The following is a 22781-nucleotide window of genomic DNA, read 5'->3' as shown; positions in this document are numbered from 1 at the left end:
TCCTACTCGGGGCGCCTGGGTGGCTTGGTCGGTTAAGCGTCCGACTTCGGCTCAGGTCATGATCTCATGGTCCGTGAGTTCGAGCCCCGCATCGGGCTCTGTGCTGACAGCTCAGAGCCTGGGGCCTGTTTCAGATTCTGTGTCTCCCTCTCTCTGCCCCTCCCCTGTTCATGCTCTGTCTCTCTCTGTCTCAAAAATAAATAAATGTTAAAAAAAAAAAAATTAAAAAAAAAAAAGAAAAAAAGAGGTCCTACTGACTTGCCCCATGCACACTTCTCTGCCCTCACCACTGTCAAAGTCCACTTCCCTATCATACTATGCTGTAAGAAAGAACATTAAACCACTTCATTTCTAGGCTATGGTTTGCTTAGTTGTTTCCTTAGCCTAGAATGCTCTTCCCTACATCAACTGACTTAATCCTGCTGTTCATCATCTAAATAAACAGAAATCACCACCCCAGGAAATTTTTCTTCATCACCCTCTCCTGCCTCTGTGTGTGGCTGATGCCCCTCCTTGGGCTTCTATAACCCTCTAAGCTTCTTTCCCCCTTTCCTAGAACTTGTTATCTCTTGTAAGTTGAGTCCACCTCCCCTACCAACTTGAGCTGTCCCGGAGAGCAGAGAACAAAGCTTCGTTATTTGGGGTCCCAACACTGGCCTGGTCTGGGTAAGGACCACGAATAGTTGTTGGACAAGAAATGCGTTCCATCTCTATTTTGTGATTTAGGATCTTTCAAGATATTCATACTTCCCGCTGTCCTGGGCCCCGTGGCAGGCCAGTCTAGCAGGCCCTGGCTTACCTACAGGTTCCAAGCCCAGGCCACAGGGCAATGGGCATTGGCCATCACAATGTTCAAACGACAGGCTGTTTTCTATTGGCCCGGGAAGGCTTTTTAAAAATTCTCGTTCACCACCTAGTGCTCCTTTCAAAAAGAGTAGGCATGGGGAATTATGAGGCTGGCATTCCTGGTCCTGCTCTCACTTAGAGCTTCACGGTGATGAACTGTAGTTAGACAATGTGCTGCCCAGAGATGAGGAACCAGCCTGAGACAAGAACTGGTTACCTCCTCTGGGACACCTTGTTCCAGTTGCTGAGCATTTGACAGTAGCTTTTCCCTTTCCCTTTTCCCTGAGAGCCAGCCACCCCCCTGTTTTACAGAGCATCAAAGTTGGCCCAAGCCTTGCTAGGACCACACACTTTAGCCCTAGAGCTGTGACGGGCAGGAGAGCCTGTCTCGGTCCCATCACTCCCGCAGGCAAGAATTGAGCTGTGTCCCTGTGCTCTACACTCAATCACGAGTCTCGGTTTCTGGGATTTTCTATATTCAAAGACCTGGTTAAGACAGTACTTTTATCATCGTTATCATTTTACAGATAGGAAAAGCAAAAGAAATGACAAAATCTGGTCCCGTACACACCCACTCAAGTGTGCCGCACGCTACAGCTCGGCTAGAACCCCGGGGCGCGCGCTTCCTCTCGCCGCTTAGGGCGCCCGCGCGCGTGTCCCCCGACCGCCGTCGGCCTAGCGTAGCGGCTGGTCACGTGCAGGCGCGGGGGCGGGGCCCGCGCGGACGCCTGCGCGCCTGCGCGCTTGCGCGCCGCGGGCTGACCGATCCCTACCCTGTCCGGCGGAGCCGGCGCTGGGTCCCGCGGCCATAGCCGCGTCTTCTCTCGGCTCTGCCACCAGCCGGGGCTCGGGCCCGGGCCCGGGCCCCCGGGACATGGCCCTCCGGAGTGCGCAAGGCGACGGCCCCACCTCCAGCCGCTGGGACGGCGGCGCCGAGAAGACAGGTACGGAAGCCGGCGGGGGTGCCGAGGAGCGGCCTTCGGGGACGGCGCGAGGGGCAGGGGCGGCCCTGCGGGTGGAGAAGGGGGGAGGCAAGGAACAGCTGTCGGAGGAGCGGCCCCGGGCGCAGGCGGCGTCCAGGAGGGGCCCGAGGGACCGCGCGGGGTGCGCCCAGCGCCGCGGGCCGGGGTCGGGACGGCGGGAGAGGAAAAGGGTGATGGGCCCGGTCACGTCTGAAAGGGAAGCGATCCTGGAACTGGGGAGCCAGCGGATGCTGAGACCACAGGAACCCTGCTGGCAGACTCGCGTCCCCTGTGCGAAGGAAGGGCGGGGGAATCTGGTCCGGCTTCGTCACGTCTGGAGAGAATTGGGTCTCCCGGAGAACTGAGGCCAAGCCTCCACCCCCGGCCCGAGGCTGTCCGGCCACGTCCGCACGCTCCTGGTGCCTCCTCCCTAGTTGTAAGGCAAGTTTCCCAAACTTCATTCATCGCTCACCCGCTTGATTTACGCGGTGTACGTGTACCACCTATTTGTTTTAATTGCCATAAAAATCCAGCCTTTTAAAATGTACAGTTCACTGGTTCTTAGCACATTTACAGTGTTGTGCAATCATAGCCGCTGTCTGATTCCAGGACGTTTCTAATTCCCAAAAGAAATCCATCACTCCCCATTCCCCAGTCTCCACAGCTCCTGGCAACCACTAATCTACTTTCTGCCTCAATCCTGTGCCACCTATTTGAATGTTACTTAATTTTGTAGGAGAAAGCGATTCTCCCAGATTTTCATAGTTTCATACCAAGCAGTAATTTCTGTGAAACCATGGTTTCATTGTGCACTGGTTTTGAATACGTTTTACGTACAGTTAAAATACGGCACTTAAAATTATTCACGTTTACTCTGTACCGAGTAAAATAATCTCTTTTTCCCCTAAGACTAAGGTGACTTTCCCACCTTTCCGTCCTCTGATGGGCGCTGCCCAGAATAGAACCAACCACGTATTCAACCCACATTTTTGGTGAAGCACCTGGTGTCCACATTTTGTTTCTCTGGGCTCATTTTCTGTTGTTTTCTTTTTCTCCTGTTCTAATCCTGGATGGAAGTGGAGCTCACTCGTATTATTTCTTTGGGCTCTTTGGCCTTTGTAAACCCTTTGCTGGTGTTTTAGTATGACTGACATCTGTCCTCATGGCGTAGTAGTGCCCCGAGTAGTATGGGTTTTGTGACCTGTTATATCGTGTGGCTGTGCCTAGGTTGTGAGACCTAGTTTCCTTGATGTTTTGCTTCTCTGGATGAATGGGAGGAATTTAGAGATGAGAGTTTTTGTTTTTGTTAAATGTTTTTGTTCTGTTTTTAATCCTATTGGAGACTTGGTGGCAAAGTTACTAATACTGGAAGCCCCCCTTTGTAGACTTTACCATCAGAGTGGTTTACTCTCTAGAATATTTTTTCTTTATTGTTAGGGTAAAGCAGTCTTTCTTAATACATGCTTGTCTTCATGTTTCAGGTAGTTAATGGATCTCTGCTAATTTGGATACTGTTTGTTGAAACTAATTAGGACTTCCAGAAACAGAGGCTACTTTGTTTTCTTTTGTTTTTAATAGGAACCTTACTCCAAGTAAGGTAAGGTGTTCCTCTCCCACTGTCTTTATCTGGTACAGATATGAAGTTCAAACATAAAACTTTAAGTTATTTTCCAGTGTCAACATTAGGAGTTCAAGGGATGGGGCAGGGGCGTGTCTGTTTAGGGGGACTCTCTATCCCCTCTGGCCGGGTCTTCCGTTGTTTTGATTAAGGCTAGCGTTGCTTGATTTGAGTTTGACTTCTGTTTAAAAACTGTCAAGCTTTCTCAGGGTGCCTGGCTAGCTCAGTCGGTAGAGCATGAGACTCTTGATCTCAAAGTCGTGAGTTTGAGGAGGTAGAGTTTACTTTAAAAAAAAAAAAAAAAGACTAAAGCATTCTTGATATGCAAACTTAAACCGAATAATCAGTATGGAATTTTGTACTCTCACACAGATTTCGTTATTAAGTGTCTAGCATCATTTACCTCATCTAAGTCACTAACATGTATTGTGCTGATATGGAAAAACTTTTAGAGGAAGCATAGCTAGTGTTTGTTTATCTTTTCTCATTGTCCTTTCCCTGTATATTAAGATATATCTTAATATACCATCTGTATATATCAGATGGTTTTGGGAGATACTTATTGCTGGGAGGATCTTTACCTGGGTTCTGCAGCCAGAGTTGAGAGAGGCGTGAGAAAGTAATGGGTTCAGCCATCCTTCTCTGAACTGTTAAGAACCACTGTTTCAATTCTCTTATTAACATAATTTTCACGGAGAACAGGTCAAATAATACTTATATCATTGTTCCCTCCTTGTTGAGGGAATTACTTTTCAGATATCAGGCTTTTTTTTTTTTTTTTTTTTTTTAATAGCAGTGTCTTACATTTTGCAGCCAGTTGTAGGATAGTTACTTCACTCTGTCATGGTTATGATAGCCAAGACCTCTACTGTAAAGGAATTTGGAAAGTATCAGCTTCAGAATATATATATAATACATCTCTCTTTTAAGTGGGGGCAAAACGAAACTGGAGAAGAAAGGATTCAAGGGACTTTGGATGACCTATATGCAGATGTCTCAAGTGTAGCAATGTGTGTCTCACCCCAAAATCCATACATAAAATTTCTCTTAAAGTAGATCGTAGATGTTAAACCTCAGTGTTTTCCTGCACATCCCCAGAATAGGACTATGATTTTTCTCTCTGAGGTGAAATTAGCTGTTTAGCTGACAGCACTAACCTTTTCTTCCTTGTTGTGTAGCTTAGCAGTTGACCTTATCACTCTGTGCTTTCTCCATCTGCAATTCACTTGAGTTTTCTGTTTTCTCCTTTTTTACATCACAACGAGAGCCTATATATTAGGTGCAGTAAATATTTGTTGAAGGAGGGGAGTGGCACACACAGGCGTGCCTTTGATATTGGACCCTGAACAGACAGCAGCTCAAGTCCACATTGGAGCAGTATCCTACTCTGGGAAGTACCAGTAACTTTAGAAAAAGGCCAAAGAGTCTAGGAACCTATGTAGAGTCGTGCAGTGAGCCCGTTCTTAATAGGAGCATGGGGAAAAAGAATGTCATTTGCTGTAGGCCAGTTTTTCCAGAGGAGCAGTGGCTGAGCTAAATTATCTATTTTATTCTGCACATATTTGTTGGGTTCCCACAGAGTGCCAAAAACCAAGAAGACAGGAGTGCATTTTGAAATGCAGGATTAAAAACAATCAGAGTAGAGTGTTAGGAGAGATAAGTGTTGGAGCTGTGGTTCCGAATTAGTTAAAGTTCTGGCAGATTATTGCCAAAGCATAATGGGAATCTGGCTGATTGCAGACAGTGTTATTTCCCCCAAGTTACTAGCAACAGTTTTCCTTTCCCTCAGATTGCCAAGCAGCTTACTTGGGAAGAGGGGTGATATGGATAGATATCTAAACAAATTGAGGAAATCTTTCCACACTCTTAACAAGTAGGTTAACAAGATTTCTAAATGTCAGTTTACCTCAGGCAGCATTCAGTGTTATCATTCTAAGTGTTCTTAGTTTGTGATGTGTAGAAAGTACAAGGGCACTCTAAATTGTGGGGGGGGAGGGGGGAATATATATATATATATATATATATATATATATATATATATATATATATATATATATATATATATAAAATATCTGCTGCTTTTTCTTTCTTTGCCAGAACTTAATCCAATCCCTGCCATATTTCGTCTCAGCCTATGTTGTTATATAAAAAGTCTTCTTTTCGGGGCACCTGGGTGTCTCAGTCGGTTAAGCATCTGGTTTCGGCTCAGGTCGTGATCACAGTTCGTGAGTTCGAACCCCATGTCGGGCTCCGTGCTGACATCTGGGAACCTGAAGCCTGCTTCAGATTTCTGTGTGTGTGTCTCTCTCTCCCTCTACCCCTCTCCTGCTTACACTCTGTCTCTGTCTCTCTCTCAAAAATAAATATTTAGGGGCGCCTGGGTGGCTCAGTCGGTTAAGCGCTGACTTCAGCTCAGGTCATGATCTCACGGTCCGTGGGTTCGAGCCCCGCATCGGGCTCTGTGCTGGCAGCTCAGAGCCTGGAGCCTGTTTCAGATTCTGTGTCTCCCTCTTTCTCTGACCCTCCCCTGTTCATGCTCTCTGTCTCAAAAATAAATAAATGTTAAAAAATTTTTAAAAATAATAAATAAATAAATAAATAAATAAATATTTTTTAAAAAAATTTTTAATAAATAAACATTAAAAAAAAAAAAAGTCCTGGGGCTCCTGGGTGGCTCAGTCAGTTAAGCGTCTGGCTCTTGACTTTGGCTCAGGTCGTGATCTCACAGTTCATGGGTCTGAGCCCCAATTGGACTCTGTGCTGGTGGTGCAGAGCCTGCTTGGGATTCTCTCTCTTCCCCCTCTCTCTGCCCCTCCCCTGCTTGTGTGCTCAGCCTCTCTCTCAAAATAAATACATAAACTTAAAAAAAAAAAAAAAGTCTTCTTTTCTTCCACATGTCTACATGTCTTCTCCTCCAAAGGATGGCCCTTTGACCCGTAGTTTAAAATTCCTTCCTTGTCTTCCTCTTGAGTGCAGGATAAAACCCAGACTCATTTATGACCCACATTTCCTGCAGTCCTCCCAGGTTCTGTTTTCTCTCTTTACCTAACACTTGAGCCTCACAGACTCTCTCTGTGTTTTCTGGACATGGTGTTTCTCTCATGTGATAAGGTCTTTGCACGTACTCTTTCCTCCGCCTGGAATGCTCTCCAGCACAGTCTTCCATGTGCAAAATTTGCTTTAAGAAGGTGGCAGAATATATTTTCATTGAAGCCTTTCCTGATTGCCCCAGGAGTAGGCATTCTTTCCTCTGGATTTTCATAATTCGTCATGATTCTGTTCTATAATAATTGTGTTCCTCCCCAGCGTGAGCCTCTCAAAGGCTGAGGGGTCATATTCATCTTTTTATCCCAGTGTGGTGCTTAACTACCAGTAGATGCTCATTGGGTGATGGACTGATACATGGATGGATAGACTAATGAGTGGCTGGGGAGACGGAAGGGAGGAAGGAAGGACGGACGGACGGACAGACGGACACACACTCAAGCCAAGAACTTGAAGCACCTTATAAACAAACGTCTGACTAGCTAGGTGCTCTGCTAACAGAGGGCATTGGGACTTGTTTTTTCATGATTTCTAGGTAGAGTAACCATTTAACTGAGCATCCAAACTGGGACGTTTCTGAGAGTGCAGCTGGCAGGAGGGATTTACGTGGATGATTATCCTGGGACTCTAGGCGCAAACCAGGAATGTCTCAGACAAACAGGAGCAGACGGTCATCCTACTAGGTGAAAATAACAGTCTAGCCAGGAGGACAGGTTCCCCCGGGTGAAGAGTCACCTGTGTTGCATTTGTAGCTGCACCTCCCGTTACATGTGACCGCAGTGCAGTGATAACTGTTTATGTGGTTAGTGTGTCACAACTGTGGTAGGTACGTTACCAGGACCACCTTTCATTGGTGTTAATAATGTGAGTCTTTGTCCTGGAAACAGTTTGTAGACTGTTGTCTCAGAATAAACTACTACTCAGGAAAGTTGCTTTGTGGCTCTCCTTTTTTTTTTTTTTAATTTTAATTTTATTTAAATGTTTATATTAGAGAGAGCACGCAAGCCGCAAGCCAGGAGGGCTAGAGAGAGAGGGAGACAGAATCCAAAGCAGACTCCAGGCTCCTGCGGTCAGCACAGAGCCTGACACAGGGCTCGAACTCACGAGCTGTGAGATCATGACCTGAGCCGAAGTTGGATGCCTAACCGACTAAGCCACCCAGGCATCCCCACCCCTTTTTTTTTAATTTTAATGTTTATAGTTGAGAGAGAGCGGCTTTGTGGCCCTCCTAAAGCCTAACCGACTTCCAGCGTTCATCTTCTCTAAAGCCCAAACTTCCTTCCAGTGTTACTACCTTCCACTTACATTAAGTGTAGTATCTTGCACCTTGTATTTGCTACATAAACATTTTTTAAGGAGTCGATTTACTGTTAGATGGAAGGGACTTGTGTTTCTTATCTCTCGGCCTTTCTTCTCTCTACCCTGCCCTCTGCCTCTTGAAATCCTCCCCTTCCTTTTGAAATTGCACTCTCCGGTAATGCCTTCTCAAGTTAGCCTGACCTACAACGGTCTCTTTGAACTCTTGGTGTCCGCACATCCCTTTTTTGGGGCAATTATGGTACACTGCTTTGTAACATCTCTTTGGTATTGTCTTGTTTAACTTGCGTTTGCAGTTCGCAGTTCCAAAAGTTAGGCATTCCACATTAAATTGTGAAAGCATGTTTTCTGCGTTATTTTCTTTTCCTTTTTTTTTTCTTCTAAAGAGATGGCTTATTTATTTATTTATTTATTTTTAAGTTGATGTATTTATTTTTGAGATAGAGAGAACACCAGCAGGGGAGGAGCAGAGAAAGAGGATCTGAAGTGGGTTCTGTGCTGACAGCAGAGAGCCCAGCATGGGGCTTGAACTCATGAACCGTGAGATCATGACCTGAGCCCAATTCGGATGCTTCCACTAAGCCACCCAGGTGTCCCTCCACATAATTTTCAATAGAAAAATTATAATATGATACACACCAACCACAAATCTCAGCCAATTTCCTAAAAAGGAATTTAAACACAGTAAAATGCCAGTGTATAAATAAACTATCACATAGGGATGTAAGATGCTTAGAACATCACCCTTACTTAATATGGTCATCAGGAAACAGTTGCTTTGTGTGCAGCTATCATGCCTGTCTTATCACCAGCCACGCTGGAGACCCAAGTATACCCTTTGATCTGTTTTTGAAAATATGTAGGGTCTCCTGTCTGGAGACCCTAAAAAGGAATTTAAACACAGTAAAATGCCAGTGTATAAATAAACTATCACATAGGGATGTAAGATGCTTAGAACATCACCCTTACTTAATATGGTCATCAGGAAACAGTTGCTTTGTGTGCAGCTATCATGCCTGTCTTATCACCAGCCACGCTGGAGACCCAAGTATACCCTTTGATCTGTTTTTGAAAATATGTAGGGTCTCCTGTCTGGCTCAGTTAATAAACTGTGCAACTCTTGATCTCGGGGTCATGAGTTCAAGCCCCATATTGAGTGTGGAGCTTAAAAAAAAAGAAAGGGGCGCCTGCGTGGCTCCATTGGTTGAGCATTGGACTCTTGGTTTCAGCTCAGGTCACGATCTCATGGTTCATGAGTTCGAGCCCTACATCGGGCTCTGCGCTGACAGTGTGGAACGTGCTTGGGGGCACTCTCTTTCCCCTGTCTCTGCCCATTCCCCACTCGCTCTCTCTGTCTCTTAAATAAACTTAGGGGAAAAAAAGAAAGAAAGAAAATGTCTCTGCGTAATTCTGAAATGTTATCAGTTGTATTAGCATGTAACTGGGAAATTTTTGTCTCGTGGTTTTATTTTAAAATGCAGTATTGAATTTTGGCGATATGCATATAAACAGGAAAAACCATTATATATATGTTCTGTGAAGTTTGGGATTAAGAAAGAACAAGCATTGTATTCTATTCTGTCCTATCCTATCCTATCTTATACTATACTATCCTATTCTATCTTATCCTAAAACATTAACAGTAAATGTTAGATATGCCTGAGTTTAATGAGCACTTATTGTAATTGTAATTCCTTGCTTGTTACTTACATGGTATATCTCCTTAGTGTTTTGCACATTATGTGCTAATTACATGTTTGTAGGTGGACTTTAAGAATATCTACCTGTACCCCAAATCAAATAAGGAGATTGAGCCCTGCGCAGAAAATGTACACATGCTGAATACGTGCCTAATGCCTTTTTCCCCTTTGTTTTGCAGACTTTACCGCCAAAAGGAAAAAGAAAGTGGCAGAGATTTACCAGGCTCTGAACAGTGATCCCACTGACGTGGCTGCCCTTAGACGCATGGCTATCAGTGAAGGAGGGCTCCTGACTGATGAGATCAGGCAGAAAGTGTGGCCCAAGCTCCTCAATGTCAATACCAATGACCCACCTCCTATATCAGGTAATGGTGGGGAATGGTTGTGAGGGGAACTTGTCTAAGATGCGAGGACAAAAGAATTTCAGGATCTTTCATTCTTAATGCTCATTTTAAACCAGTTGTAGATGAGTAAATCTGAAGCATTTTAGGGCCCACGCTAAAAATTGGGCCCACTCTGAAAATAAGGCCAAACTGATAAGACTTTTCTTCAAACATGGAGTGAGCTTTTACGAGGTTGATAGGTAGCTTTTATCGGCTAAGTGGGGGAGTATATATTCTGGTCTGTGTTCACTTAGAGGTGGGTTGTAGGGATCTGTATTTTAACAAGCACCCCAGCTGGTTCTGGTGCAAATGAACTCCATTTTGAGAAACTTTAGGCCATGGGGAGAGAGAATATTTCTCCGGTCCTTAAGAAAAACAAGGCCAAACGAAACTTCTTCGTTGGGAAATACTAAGATTCTTTTGAAAGCTCAAATTCTGTAACTGTATAAAAAGCTGTTCCTTAACTAGTTTGCAAGGCCCATGCAGTCGAAGGAGTTTCTTGGAATATAGCACAACGTACAAAGAAAGTACAATCCACTTTGTCATTCATTCACTCAACACTGGTGGCTTTCCTGCCTTGTATAGCAGAAGTCCAGTGCTGGAGATTCTTCCACTCATTTGGCAGGTGGTCCTTGTGCTCCTGTTGTGCGCCCGGTACTAGAGATGATTAGAACAGCCTCTGCTGATCAAAAGCTCGCAGTGTCATGGTGCACACTGCAGCCGAGTGGGTGTTAAGTCGCCTCTTGTTCGTCTCTTTGAAACCGGCTGCCTCGGCGCAGTCAGCTGTGGGTTGGAAGGAAGCTACATCACCATATTCACACTCATTACTCCTGAGATGATGTCCTTCTCTCAGATCGCAAACTTCCCAGATCTTCATAAGATGAAGTCTGTGTGTGGGGATGTGTTACACCTGCTCCTCGGTAGCTTTCGATTGTAGTTGTGATGGAAATGCGCACTTGTTACAGAACACTCGGTTTGGTTGAGGAAAGTGTGCACTTGCTGCGTATATACAGCAGCTAGAGGCTGCCACGGTATTTTCAGTGTTGGATTGGCAGCTGAACACAAGTACCCACTCCTGTTTGCACTCAGTCCTAGAATTTCAGGGTCAAGAGAGGTGAGGTACTTCTTTGTGTGCGTTTATCTTAATACTCCTTTCTGAGTGGCTCAGTGCTCCCTAGGCTGTACAGATGTTTGAGTTTCTCCAGCAGTCTGTGGTTTCCCCATCCACGATCTCATCTGATCCTTGCAGTAACCTGAGAGGGGCATATGGAAGGAAATATCCCCATTTTACAGACGTGGACCTTGAAGTTCAGGGCCGTCCCCCGGTGACACACGGTAGCCGCCTCCAATAGGCCCCCGGCCTCCTGACTCCTTGTGCACTGCTCCTTCTGTCTCAGGGTTGCCTCCTGGACAGTCCGTGTCCCTCCTCTTACAGTCACTTTAGCTTGAATGAAACGGCGGGTTTGGAGCTAACCTGGGGGTTCCTCTCCCCATGTTGTCTCTTGTGTCATATGTCCTCTTGAGGAAAAAGCTTAACTGTGCCCTCCCGGCCTTTGGTGCCATAGCAGAATGTTCTTGTCCCTGCTCCGGCTTCTCAGACTTTGCTGCGGTAACACGTTCCTTTTCCTCCCACAGGGAAGGACCTGCGGCAGATGAGCAAGGACTACCAGCAAGTGCTGCTGGACGTCCGCCGGTCCTTACGGCGCTTCCCGCCCGGTGAGAAGCAAGTGCTCCCTCGGTCTTGCCGCCCCAGGAGCTCCCGCCCCAACTGCACCCAGCGGGACCCGGTCGGGGACCTTGTACTCACGACTGGGTCACCTTCAGACCCCGCACTGCCAAAGTCTGAGCCAGAAGTCCTTTCTCTTGGCCTAGAGGTGGTGGGTGAAAACCCTAGGGGTTTTTCCCCCTTCAGAGCCACGGGAGAGACTCCGTAGGGACCGCTGTAGCCATTGTCTGGCTTTAAAGAGCAGCTTGGCTGACCAGTGGGCGCTAACAAGAGCCAGGCATACCTTCATCCGATTGGATTTCTAAGTAGGGATTTCTCCCACATGCCTCTGTTGGGTCCCTGGACTGGAAGGGAGGCCATTCCCTGCACGGTTAAAGGGGCTGTTTGAGAAACTGCTTCCCACGCTGGGGAGAAGGAGAACAGTGGCCGGCTCTGGTCTCTGTCTTCGCAACAGAGGAAGCTGGGCGACAGACCTCATGCTTCTGATCCCGTCCTCTCCCTCTGGCAGCCTCGCCTTTGCGTAGGTCTGGGGAGGAAGGAGAATTGCTGCAGGGGACGAGAGCCTCTAAACCCATTGCCTCCCTCTTCCAAAACCGTGCTCTGGCTCAGATTTTGCCCGTTAAAGCGCCTTCTTCGCCCCTTGCAGCCTTGCTCCAAGGCGATGACACTCGCCATCCCTGTGTGGCCGGTAGCTCTTGAGAAGAACGTGTGCCCGTGGCCCAGTCCCCTTTCCCTAGGCTACAGGTCCACATAAGACCGCATGGGCCAAGGCCCCATTTCCCCCCAGCTAATCTTTTCCTTGGAACCCTTTCTGCTTCTTCCGTTTATGGACCGATGGTGCGTGAGGCTCTTTGTGTGGGCTGACCTTTCCACGTGCTTTCATATTCTTCTTGTGTCTGTGTTGTTCTGAACTTAGCCGACCTCTCTTACTCTGAAACTTCAGAGTTTAGGTTAGTCTCTCCTCCTTCATTACTTTCCCTAACCATTGTGGCTGGTCTGCTCCATTTTCTTTTTGGCTTATCTTTTACAGTATGCCTTTTTGAGAAGAGGTGGTGTAAACATGAGCAACAGATGAATTTGCTTTTACCTTAAACCCTTTGTTCAGGGTCGTTTGGGCGCTTCCATGAACTGTTTTCTCTCAATGTCTGTCATAACTGGAAGAGCTAATGGTGTGGGAGAGCAGTGCTGGGGCCACTCCTCCAAAGCAGCTCACAAGGCCACGTTTTGGCAGTTTCCTTCTTTCTTCCTTTCTCTCTCTCTCTCTCTCTCTCTCTTTCTTTCCTTTTTTTATTTTTTATTTTTTTATTTTTTTTAATGTTTATTTTTGAGAGAGAGAGCAAGAGAGAGAGAGCAAGCAGGGGAGGGGCAGAGAGAGAGGGAGACCCAAAAGCAGGCTCCAGGCTCTGAGCTGTTAGCACAGAGCCCGACGCAGGGCTCGAAATCACGAACCGCGAGATCATGACCTGAGCTGAAATCGGAGGCTTAACCGACCCTGCTACCCAGGAGCTTTTTTTTGGCATTTTCATACTAAAAGCCACATGAGAGGCGCCTGGGTGGCTCAGTTGGTTAAAGGTCTGACTCTTGGTTTCGGCTGTGGTCACAACGTCATGGTTCTTGAGCCCCAACTCAGACTCTGAGCTAACAGCAGAGAGCCTGCTCGGGGATTCTCCTCCCCGCTCCTTCTCTGCCCCTCCCCAACTCATGCAAGCTCTCGCTCTCTCTCAAAATAAATAAACTTCCAAAAAATAAAAAAATAAAAGTCACATGAGCAGAGGAGCCATACTGACCACTGCCAGAACCAGCTGCGTTATCTGCACTATCTCCTGAGGCAGGCTCCCCCGTTTCTGGAATATCTTAGATCAAGATATAGTCCTGGGGGAGTGCCTGAGTGGCTAAGTTGGTCAGGTGTCGTGATTCTTGATTTCAGCTCAGGTCATGATCTCACGGTTCAGGAATTCGAGCCCTGTGTCAGGCTCTGTGCCGACAGTGTAGAGCCTGCTTGGGATTTTCTCCCTGTCTCTCTAACTCTCCCTGCCTCACACGCATGTGTTCGATCTCTCTCTCTCTCTCTCTCTCTCTCTCAAAAATAAACTTAAAAAAAAAAGGGGGGGGCGCCTGGGTGGTTCAGTCGGTTGAGCGTCCGACTTTGGCTCAGGTCATGATCTCGCGGTCTGTGAGTTCAAGCCCCTCATCAGGCTCTGTGCTGACAGTTGGGAGCCCGGAGCCTGCTTCGGATTCTGTGTCTCCCTCTCTCTCTGCCCCTCCCCCGCTCATGCTCTGTCTCAGAAATAAACATTAAAAAAACTTAAAAAAGAAAAAAGTTAGATTCCTGTGATGCTTAGGTTGGCTTAGAGGGGAACACACAACTCTTAAATTTTTTATTTTTATGTAGTTTCATATCTATAGAAAAGTTGCAAAAATAAGACTAATAATTCCTCAGATACCTTTTGCCCAGATTTCCTTATATGTTAGCATTTTGCTATATCTGTTTTCATATTGCTTTGTGTCTTTCTTACACACACACACACACACACACACACTTTTTTTTCTGAACTATTTAGGAATAAATTACAGACCTGCTGCCCCTTTACCCCTAAATATTTCAAGGTGTGGTTCCTAAAACAAGGCCCTTACATAATCACAGTGCACTTATTAAAATCAGTAACACTGAAAAATACTGCCTCTCATGTATATTTTATTCAGGTCTCACCGTTTACTGCAATAATATCCTTCACAGGAAAAAGAGATACAGATGCATTCATTTCCCATTTAGTCATTGTTTCTCTTTAGCCTTCTTTAACCTGGAATAGTTCCTTTGTGTTTTATGACTCAGTTATTTTTGTAAAATTTCCCTCGGTTTGGGCTTGTCTAGTATTTCCTTATGATTAGATTCAGGTTTATGCGCTTTTTTTGTTGTTGTTTATTTATTTTTGAGAGAGAGCACAAGTGAGGGAGGGGTAGACAGAGAGGGAGACACAGAATCCAAAGCAGGCTCCAGGCTCCGAGCTGTCGGCGCAGAGCCTGACGCAGGGCTCCAACTCCCGTGCCCTGAGGTCCTGGCCCGAGCCGGTCGGACGCTCAGCCGACTGAGCCCCCGGGCGCCCCGGGTTTATGCGCTCTCGATGGGAATTCCACGGAAGCGATCCTGTGTTCTCGGCGCGCACATCAGGAGGCTGGTGCCGTCACGTAGCCACACCCCTGGCAGTGTCCGCTGCGGGGACCTGGTTAGGACGGCGTCTGCGGGCTCGCCCGCCGTGAGGTGGCTGCTCTCTGGCTCTTTCCCGTGTGCCAGGTGGTATCGATGGTGTATGGATTCCTGTGTGTTGCCCAGTTGTTCCTAATTCGGTTTTTTGTTTTTGTTTTTTGTTTTTTAATTAAACGCTTTGGAACTCCTTTGCTGCCCGTCCTAACCTCCTGGTTACCAGGCTGCTTGCTGTGTTCAAGTGCATCTCCCCTCCCCCCTCCGCAGGCATGCCAGAGGAACAGAGGGAGGGGCTGCAGGAGGAGCTGATCGACATCATCCTGCTCATCTTGGAACGCAACCCCCAGCTGCACTACTATCAGGGCTACCATGACATCGTGGTCACCTTTCTGCTGGTGGTCGGCGAGGGGCTGGCGACATCTCTGGTAGAAAAATTGTCCACGCACCACCTCAGGTACCGGTGCAGAGGAACAGAGGAGGAAGGCGATCGCTGCCCGAGGCCCCCCGCCCCTCCCCCGCCCCGCTCCCGGGAGAATGCCTCGGCCCGGTGTCTGCTCATTGTTTTCAGCGTGGGAGCCCCGATCTGCCCCCTCAGCCCGGATCCGGGTGTCCGGTCGGACCGAGCTCAGTGCATTGTCTCCCTCTAGGGATTTCATGGACCCCACAATGGACAACACCAAGCACATATTAAACTGTCTGATGCCCATCATCGACCAGGTGAATCCAGAGCTCCACGACTTCATGCAGAGGTATATACGCCCCTCCGTGCACGCGCAGACGCACCCCTTCGGCTTTCTCTTGGCCCGTGTGTCTTCCCCGCGAGTCTGGCTCGGTGTCCCCATCATCGTATGTTGATGAGCGTTAAGTTCTTCAGGTCGTCCTTTCTGTCTGCCAGCGACCTGGATAATCCAGTTCTGTACATTCTGGGAGCATTTGGGGGGTATCGTGCTCCCGTGGGGATACAAGAGATGTCACAGCACAGGCCCTTGAGGACTTTACATCTGGTGAGGGGTGAGGAGAGGTCGGTGAGGTCCGTGTGCCGAGGTAGACTCTGAGGTTACTGCCACCAGAGAACTGCATAACTACTGTGGGATGCCCAGGCGTGAAAGACAAAGTCAGCTGTGGGTTGTTTTACTCACCAGATACCAAGGAGAAGAAATATTTCTTTGCAAATCTCACGGGACTTTTTTCTCTTCTGTGTAACTGGCAATGTGTCTGACCGGCACCTCACCCTTTTTTTTTTTTTTTTTTAAATAATATCTGTGTCTTAAGGTGTTTCAGTGATCTCTTAACTGAACAGTTAATACAATTATGTCTTTAAGCCTGAGAATATGTATATTGCCTGTGCCCCCAGACGGATATATGACTTTCTCAGAACGAAAATGATGGTACATTGTGAAAACAGCTTCTTCTTTCTGTATGACATTTTTTGGCCATTAAGAAAACAGCCAGTGAGATAAGGCAACCAGTACCCTATCATAGTATTAGTGTCATGATGGTGGGTATGTTTTAAGGACTTTGTATTTTGTGAGAAGACACTGAATTCCTCGGTGGCTGAATTTTCCAGAGAGTGTCTTTCCCGAACTCTTCTCATAAGCGCGGAGGACAAAGACACCCCCGACAGTGGGAAGGGACAGCCCAGCAGGGAACCTAACATCTGGATTTCCTTGCCCCTAGTGCCGAGGTGGGAACTATCTTTGCCCTCAGCTGGCTCATCACCTGGTTTGGGCATGTCCTGTCTGACTTCAGGCACGTTGTGCGGTTATACGACTTCTTCCTCGCCTGCCACCCGCTGATGCCCATTTACTTTGCAGCCGTGGTAAGTACAGGCCGTGAGCCGGCAACTAGGTTCACCGTCCACGATCATTTTCCCTCAAGGGAGACCTGGTGACGAGGGAAAGATGGGAAAAACAGCATTTCCCAGACTGACGTCCCTGGACACCGTTCCGTGCATTGTTAATGGGAGTGTCATGGGAAACGAAGGTTCTGTGTAAAACAGGCTTGATAAATGCTTGGTTGAACCAAGTGAAACCAGTCTGTTGACCGCATGTCTCCTCTGAACCTTTAAAACGCTCGCGTGCGTTGGGGGTGGTCAGTGTTCCTGTTGAGGTCTTCCGGAAGTGGTATAGACCGCAGCTCCAGACTCGGGAAGAGGCGAGGTGCGGTATGACGAGAGGACACTGACGTGGCTTGGTGGGGGCTCCAGTCAGGAGGGCCTGGATCGTGGAGGTCAGAGTGGAAGTGGAAGCACACGGGAACCCTTCGCTGTTTTGGGGAGGGGAGCAAGCCTGTTCTTTCTACTGCTTTGATCCATTTCTTCCGTGTTGGAGCTCCAGGCATCTCCCCGATACCCCTTTCCTCTTCTTCCCCCCGAAAGAACCTTGCTCATTTAATTGGTCAGCCTTCCACATCCCGGGGTGGGAGTTTGCCGGTTGTAGGAAGGACCAGCTCACCGGGAAAAGCACTCAGATACGTGCGTTATTGCTTCCTAGATGGGCACGAGACTTTGTTGAAGGTGCAGGGCCAGCCCAGTCTGTCACCAATTTAAATTCATCGCTAAGGAGAATGACGTGCCAGCGGCGAAGGCCCCGTATGTTCTGGTCTCTGACGCAAGGCCTTGCTCCCCACAGATCGTGTTGCATCGAGAGCAGGAGGTCCTGGATTGCGACTGCGACATGGCCTCGGTCCACCACCTGTTGTCCCAGATCCCTCAGGACCTGCCCTACGAGACACTGATCAGTAGGGCCGGAGACCTGTTTGTTCAGTTTCCCCCGTCCAAGCTGGCTCTGGATGCAGCTGCCCAGCAGCAGGCCGAGAGGTGAGTGAGGCCAAGGCTCCGGTTGAACCGGGGGTGTTCGTATGTGAGCAGGAGCGGCGAAGACCGTGTCTGCTGGGGACAGGGCGGGGCCGTGCTTCTAGAGATCTGAGCTTACGCCAGCAGGACCCCCACTTGGGTCTTCGTGAGTCTGTATCAAGAAGAGCCTTCTAAGCAGTGGGTGGCTCTGCCCTCAGCCTCTTTCATAATCCAGTTTTTCTTTCCTTGTCTTCTTTCGCGCCATCTCGTTCTTTCCGTCTCCTTCCCTCTGCAGGACGGCAGCCTCTACCTTCAAAGACTTCGAGCTGGCATCGGCCCAGCAGAGGCCTGACACGGTGCTGCGGCAGCGGTTTCGGGGCCTTCTGCGGCCTGAGGAGCGAACGAAAGACGTCCTGACCAAACCAAGGACCAACCACTTTGTGAAACTGGCGGTGATGGGGCTGACGGTGGCGCTCGGAGCGGCCGCCCTGGCCGTGGTGAAGAGCGCCCTGGAGTGGGCCCCGAAGTTTCAACTGCAGCTCTTCCCCTAGACGCCAGAGAGGACGCTTCCTCTTCCGTGACGTTAAGGTCTCACCCTTCCATGGAAGGATTGGGAGGGGGTGGAATTTCCTTTATTAAAAGGGTTTCTGTCAAGGGTTTTCTATTCCTGCCGGCCCTCCCTCCCTGCCCGTGGTTTGCCTTTGCTTCAGAGGCCGAGAGGGGAGCCCGCCTGGCATCTGGCGCCGGCACTTGGAGGCCTGGCTGCGGGATTCCTCTCCTTCCGGGGGGGTTACTCAGCGTCCCCCCCCACCCCCCCGCTGCCACCTCTCGTGTTGGAGGAACTGGGTTTCTTGAGCTGCCCACGGCTGTGGGAACCCGCTGGGCCTGGTGCCTGGGGACCCTCTCGGCTGCCCAGTGGTAAGTAAGCTGGGCCACCGAGCGCCCGCCTCGCGGCTCCTCCGGTTCTGTCTGCGGCGGCCGGTCAGAGACGGAGGGAGCCGCTGCTGAGGAAGTCGGACCTTGGAGCAAAGGCGAGGGACAGAGGCTGCCGGCCGGGACCAAGACCGGCCCCTCTCAAGAGCAGCTCTGCTAGCTGGCGGAGCTGGTCAGAGATCAGACAGGCGTGAACTAGGTTCCTAGGTAAATCCTGCCTGTTTTCAACCTAGAAGGCACTTGGGCATCTCCAGTCGAACAGGAAGGGACATCAAGTTGTAGGGCCCAGATACAAACTGGTTTTGCCTGCCTTGTGTCTTTTTTTCCTGTCTGTTCTCTTGCACACGCCACATGATGTTGCTTTTAAAGGACACTTTTATTACTGTTTTTAGAATTACACATACCCAACGTGTAAAGTGCCCTCACTTTAAAAATGATAGTTCCTTCATGGGAAAAATAGTTCTCATCAGAAGGATGAGCTTCTAAGACCCTGAACTTCCTTTCTCCCCAGTTATTTAACACCTCACTTGAGCTCGAGTTGCTGTGTGCTAACAGCCCCGCTCCTCCGGAGTGCCCACGTGCCCAGCTTTCCTTCCTTCCTGTTTCCCTCAGACCACTTTCCTGCTCCCATGTAGGCACCCGCTCACCACGCTGGCTTCATTTGGGGGGGTTCAGTTTATGCCCTCGACTGCTGGTCTCTCCCTCCTGGTTGGAGATGTCACTGGAAACTCGTCAGCAACCAGAAAGGGACACACTGCAGCCTGCAGAGGTTGGGGGAAGCCGAGAGCAGCCAGCTCCCTCCCTGAGCTTCTTGGGGACCCTCCAGGACTTAGGGGACAAGATGGATCGTTCGGTCCTTCCTGGACGGCTTTTCCCGTAAGCGAAGCCAAGTTTCTTTGAGATTAACTCTGGCTTGAAAACAAAAGTGCCTTCTGCTGCTCTGAAGAGTTGAGGCGTATGGTATGAAGCAGCAATGTCCTTTCATTTCCCTGGTCTCTGGGGCACTGTTCTCTTGGCAGGTGTTTTCTTAACGTGAACATGCCAGAAGTCCTCTCCCTCGGCGTACCCAGACCACAGAGTGGAGGGCATTTAGTGTGCCAGGCAGCCAGCGGGCCCAGAGCAGTGGGGAGTGGTGTCTACGCCAAGTCACGTGAAGTGACACTAAGCACTTTAAAACAGAAGGTCAAAGTGATGGGTCATTCTCTGTAGCAGGAGCCCCACTTGGGGCGAGTGTAATGTGGGTGGGTTAATCTAGACAGTGGGGGATTCGTGAAGACCAAGGAAATTCTTCTAGGCCCCCGAGGTGGTGATGTGACAGATAGTCCCAGTCTTCTCGCCCCAGCAAGTTTGTCCCCTGTCATCTTTAGGGACAGATGGCAGCACGGACGCCTGCTACCCCGGCGCTGGGGCCTGGAAGGAATTGATGGGGAAGAGGGAAGGAGGGCATGTGATCAGGATCCCAGGGCCACGGCCTTTAGATGCCAGGAAGCAAGTGTCATATGCTCCCGCCATGGCCTAAGGAGGGGGTTCGTTTGTTTTGTGGCTTTGCTGACATCAGGGTTCCCCCTGCCAATGAGAGGAAAGCATTATCCTTTACCTTCAGGTGGTTTACTGTTCTGTAAAGAATATATGTAAATATTTTGTACAGAGCCCTGTATAAAATAAATAGCCATACGTGGTTACTAATCAGTCTCCTGACATGGTGTCCTGCATACCACTTGTGGGGAGTAGACTCTGGCCTTACGCACCTGGCCTTGGGGCGCCCCCTTCTTCCACCTCGGGCCTGGGACTGCGCTGTAGTCTGCAGACTCTTGGTTGGCCTTGACTTGCTTGGGGAGCTTGGGGATTACCTGCCGCCCTGTTTCTCTTTCAGCCGCACACCAGGTGCTGCCTGGGGGTACTGGTCACCGCGCAGGCCACGTGGGGTATTAGTCTGGGGTCGTCTTGCCTATTCTCCACATATTTCTGGAGATGCCTTTGGCTCTAAAGGCAAGGCTGACATTTGGTTTGGGACCTTCATCGGAGTCTGATGTGAATGTAACTTTATTTCCACATGTGATTTCCAGCCACAGAGGAGCCATCGACAGCTGTTCTTGCCAAGCTCTTCCAACATCCTCAACACTCCCAGCCTTTGGGTAGTGGGGGCCCAGGGCAGTGCCAGGTGCCTGTGGCCTCCACCTTGAGGATGGGGCCATCCTGGAGGAAGCATCTGAGTTGTCTGGGATGCTCGTTAGCGTTTCCCTGGCCCAGAGGGGAGGGCACCCGAGACGGAGCAGGCACCGCTCAGCTCTTGGACCTTGCCCCACCACCGCGGGCCAGCTGCCCCTTGACCCGACGCAGAGCACGGGGCTGTCTGGGAACCGCCCCGCCCGTGGGAGCTCAGGCATCAGACTGCTACATTGAACAAGCAACTTGTTTTGAGAGGCAGATTTGGCGTCCGTTTCATCAGAGTTGATGGTTAAATATAAAGAGGAGAATTTTGGTCCTTCCAACATTGAAGGAAGCGTATGTGTGGCATAAGAAGAAATAACTGGGTTTTGTCCCCTAAAAGCCTTGGAATTTCCCGATAGGAGCGTCTTTTGTTCACAGTGATTCCGTTTGATTCCCTGTGAGTTTCTGCTAATGAGGTGACGAGGTGGGATCACTAGAGTTTCCAGAATGGACAGGTTTGGAGGGTGGGACTTTTACCCTTCCCACTGACTTCCAAGGAGGCGAGGGGACTGGTGGGGGGGGGGGGCGGTAGCTGGGGAGCCATGGCTATACCAGCTCCGGATTCAGAGATTCGGAAAACTTCTGGATGAACACCTCACAGTGCCAGGAGGCGATGCACCCAGAGAGGGTTTGGGGGCGCTGCACCTCCCTCCCCTCAGCCTTGCCCCCTGCGTCTCTTCCATTTTAGTTTGGGGAGTTGTATCCTTTATAGTCGGTAAACGTAAGCAAAGTGTTCTGTGAGCCCTTCTAGCAAAGTATTGAACCCGAGGGGGTGTTGTAGAAACCCTTGAATTTGTGGTTGACCGGAGAGAAGTGTGGGCAGCCTGGGCACCCCATTTGCGGCTGCATCTGAAGTGGGACCGAGTTAACCTGTGAGGTCTCCAGGTAGTGTCAGAATTGAGTTGTATTGTTGGGCCAGTTGGTGTTGGGGAACTGGAGAAGCGGTGTCAGAAAATGCCACGTGATAGGCGAGTAGAGGGGGAAATAGTGTAAAAACAACAGCCGACTAAAGTGTGGGTGGGGGGTGCCTGGCTGACTCCGCCGGAGGACGTGCGTCTCTTGATCTCAGGGGTCGTGAGTTGGAGCCGCACACCGGGTGGAGAGCTTACTGGGGAAAAGTGTGGTGGTTTTATAGAGATGAAGTAGGTCATGCCAGTGGAAGGGGACTTGGGGTCCAGGCCAGGGACAGCTCTGAGCCCTAGAGAAGGGAGCTGGGACTGGGTGTGAGAGACCTAATGGTGGCATGATGGCTGGTGTGTCACTTCCTGGCAGCGTGAGCTGCTCTGAGTTGCACCCTCCCTGAGACTCAATGTCAAGAACAGTAAAATAGGGATAGTCCCATCCCACATGGGCGGTTTAATGAGACGAGCTTTGTGGAAATGTACAAACTGTGAGGCGCTGCGAGTGTTTTAATTCGGTGGGGGTGAACGTTTATTGATCCATAAACGCCTTTAGCCAGCCCGGAGCTAGGACCCCCAAGTTCACCCAGGGAGCAGGCGGTGCCTGCAGGGAAGAACAGGCCGGAGCCACTTGTGCCAAATCCAACCAAGAGACCATGGGGCCTGAGGCTCAGCCTGGCTTTATCTTCTTTCCCTGCCCCGCCTTCTCCTGCAGCCTTCATTCCTGTCCTTACAAAGGCCCTCCAGTTGCTCGGAGTCTTTTCTCCAGACTTCCATGTGCTGGGATCTGCCCAGCAGCCTTTGTGAGCCAGCAGGCCTGTGGGCTTGCCTCCAGCTTCCTGCCTTTTAAGCAAGTGGCTTTGATGCCCGCCCCAGACCCTCAAGGAAGATGTGTCACCTCCGGCAGGGGCTGTGAAGCCCATCCTCCGCTTCCTGCCCGTACCAGCAGCAGCTGCTCTTAGCAGCGGGCTTCCTCTTGGCTTCCCCTGCTCTGGGAGAGACAGGCTGTCCCGCAAGTCCCACAAGTCCACGGGGCCTCCTGCCGCTTCCTCGGGCAGGTGGCTCGAGTCCAAAGCCCATGGGGTTTGGTTGCAAGTCCGCCCTGGTGAGCTGGCACGGGGCTGTCTGTGGTCAGGGCCCCCGGA

General features: G+C 49.5%; 1 protein-coding gene across 2 annotated transcripts; it reads left to right on the top strand.

Moving 5' to 3' along the window:
• The first annotated feature begins 1579 nt into the window (after nt 1-1579).
• On the top strand, nt 1580-20212 carry TBC1D20 (TBC1 domain family member 20). 2 transcript variants are annotated; one of them, XM_019458904.2, is made up of 8 exons: nt 1580-1790; nt 9668-9853; nt 11507-11587; nt 15067-15253; nt 15447-15548; nt 16477-16618; nt 17430-17617; nt 17889-20212. In XM_019458904.2, exons 1-8 carry the CDS (start codon nt 1721-1723, stop codon nt 18142-18144), a joined length of 1212 nt encoding a protein of 403 aa, XP_019314449.1. In that variant the 5' UTR covers nt 1580-1720; the 3' UTR covers nt 18145-20212. The 2 variants fall into 2 exon arrangements, with proteins under 2 accessions (XP_019314449.1, XP_019314451.1); XM_019458906.2 differs by lacking the exon at nt 1580-1790 and adding an exon at nt 3293-3405.
• The last annotated feature ends 2569 nt before the right edge of the window (nt 20213-22781 follow it).

The sequence above is a fragment of the Panthera pardus genome, unplaced genomic scaffold, assembly GCF_024362965.1.
Source record: "Panthera pardus isolate Hobbes unplaced genomic scaffold, ASM2436296v1 HiC_scaffold_25, whole genome shotgun sequence".
NCBI classification, from domain to species: domain Eukaryota; kingdom Metazoa; phylum Chordata; class Mammalia; order Carnivora; family Felidae; genus Panthera; species Panthera pardus.
Note: the sequence above shows the minus strand (reverse complement) of the source record. Positions and strands in the feature narration are given on the sequence as shown.

Bases quoted from the DNA above. Each gene is read 5' to 3' on its own strand.
- TBC1D20 (XM_019458904.2), top strand. From the start codon at position 1,721: ATGGCCCTCCGGAGTGCGCAAGGCGACGGCCCCACCTCCAGCCGCTGG. The intron at 1,791-9,667 runs GTACGGAAGCCG...TTTGTTTTGCAG, and splicing joins CGGCGGCGCCGAGAAGACAG to ACTTTACCGCCAAAAGGAAA. The intron at 11,588-15,066 runs GTGAGAAGCAAG...CCCCCTCCGCAG, and splicing joins CTTACGGCGCTTCCCGCCCG to GCATGCCAGAGGAACAGAGG.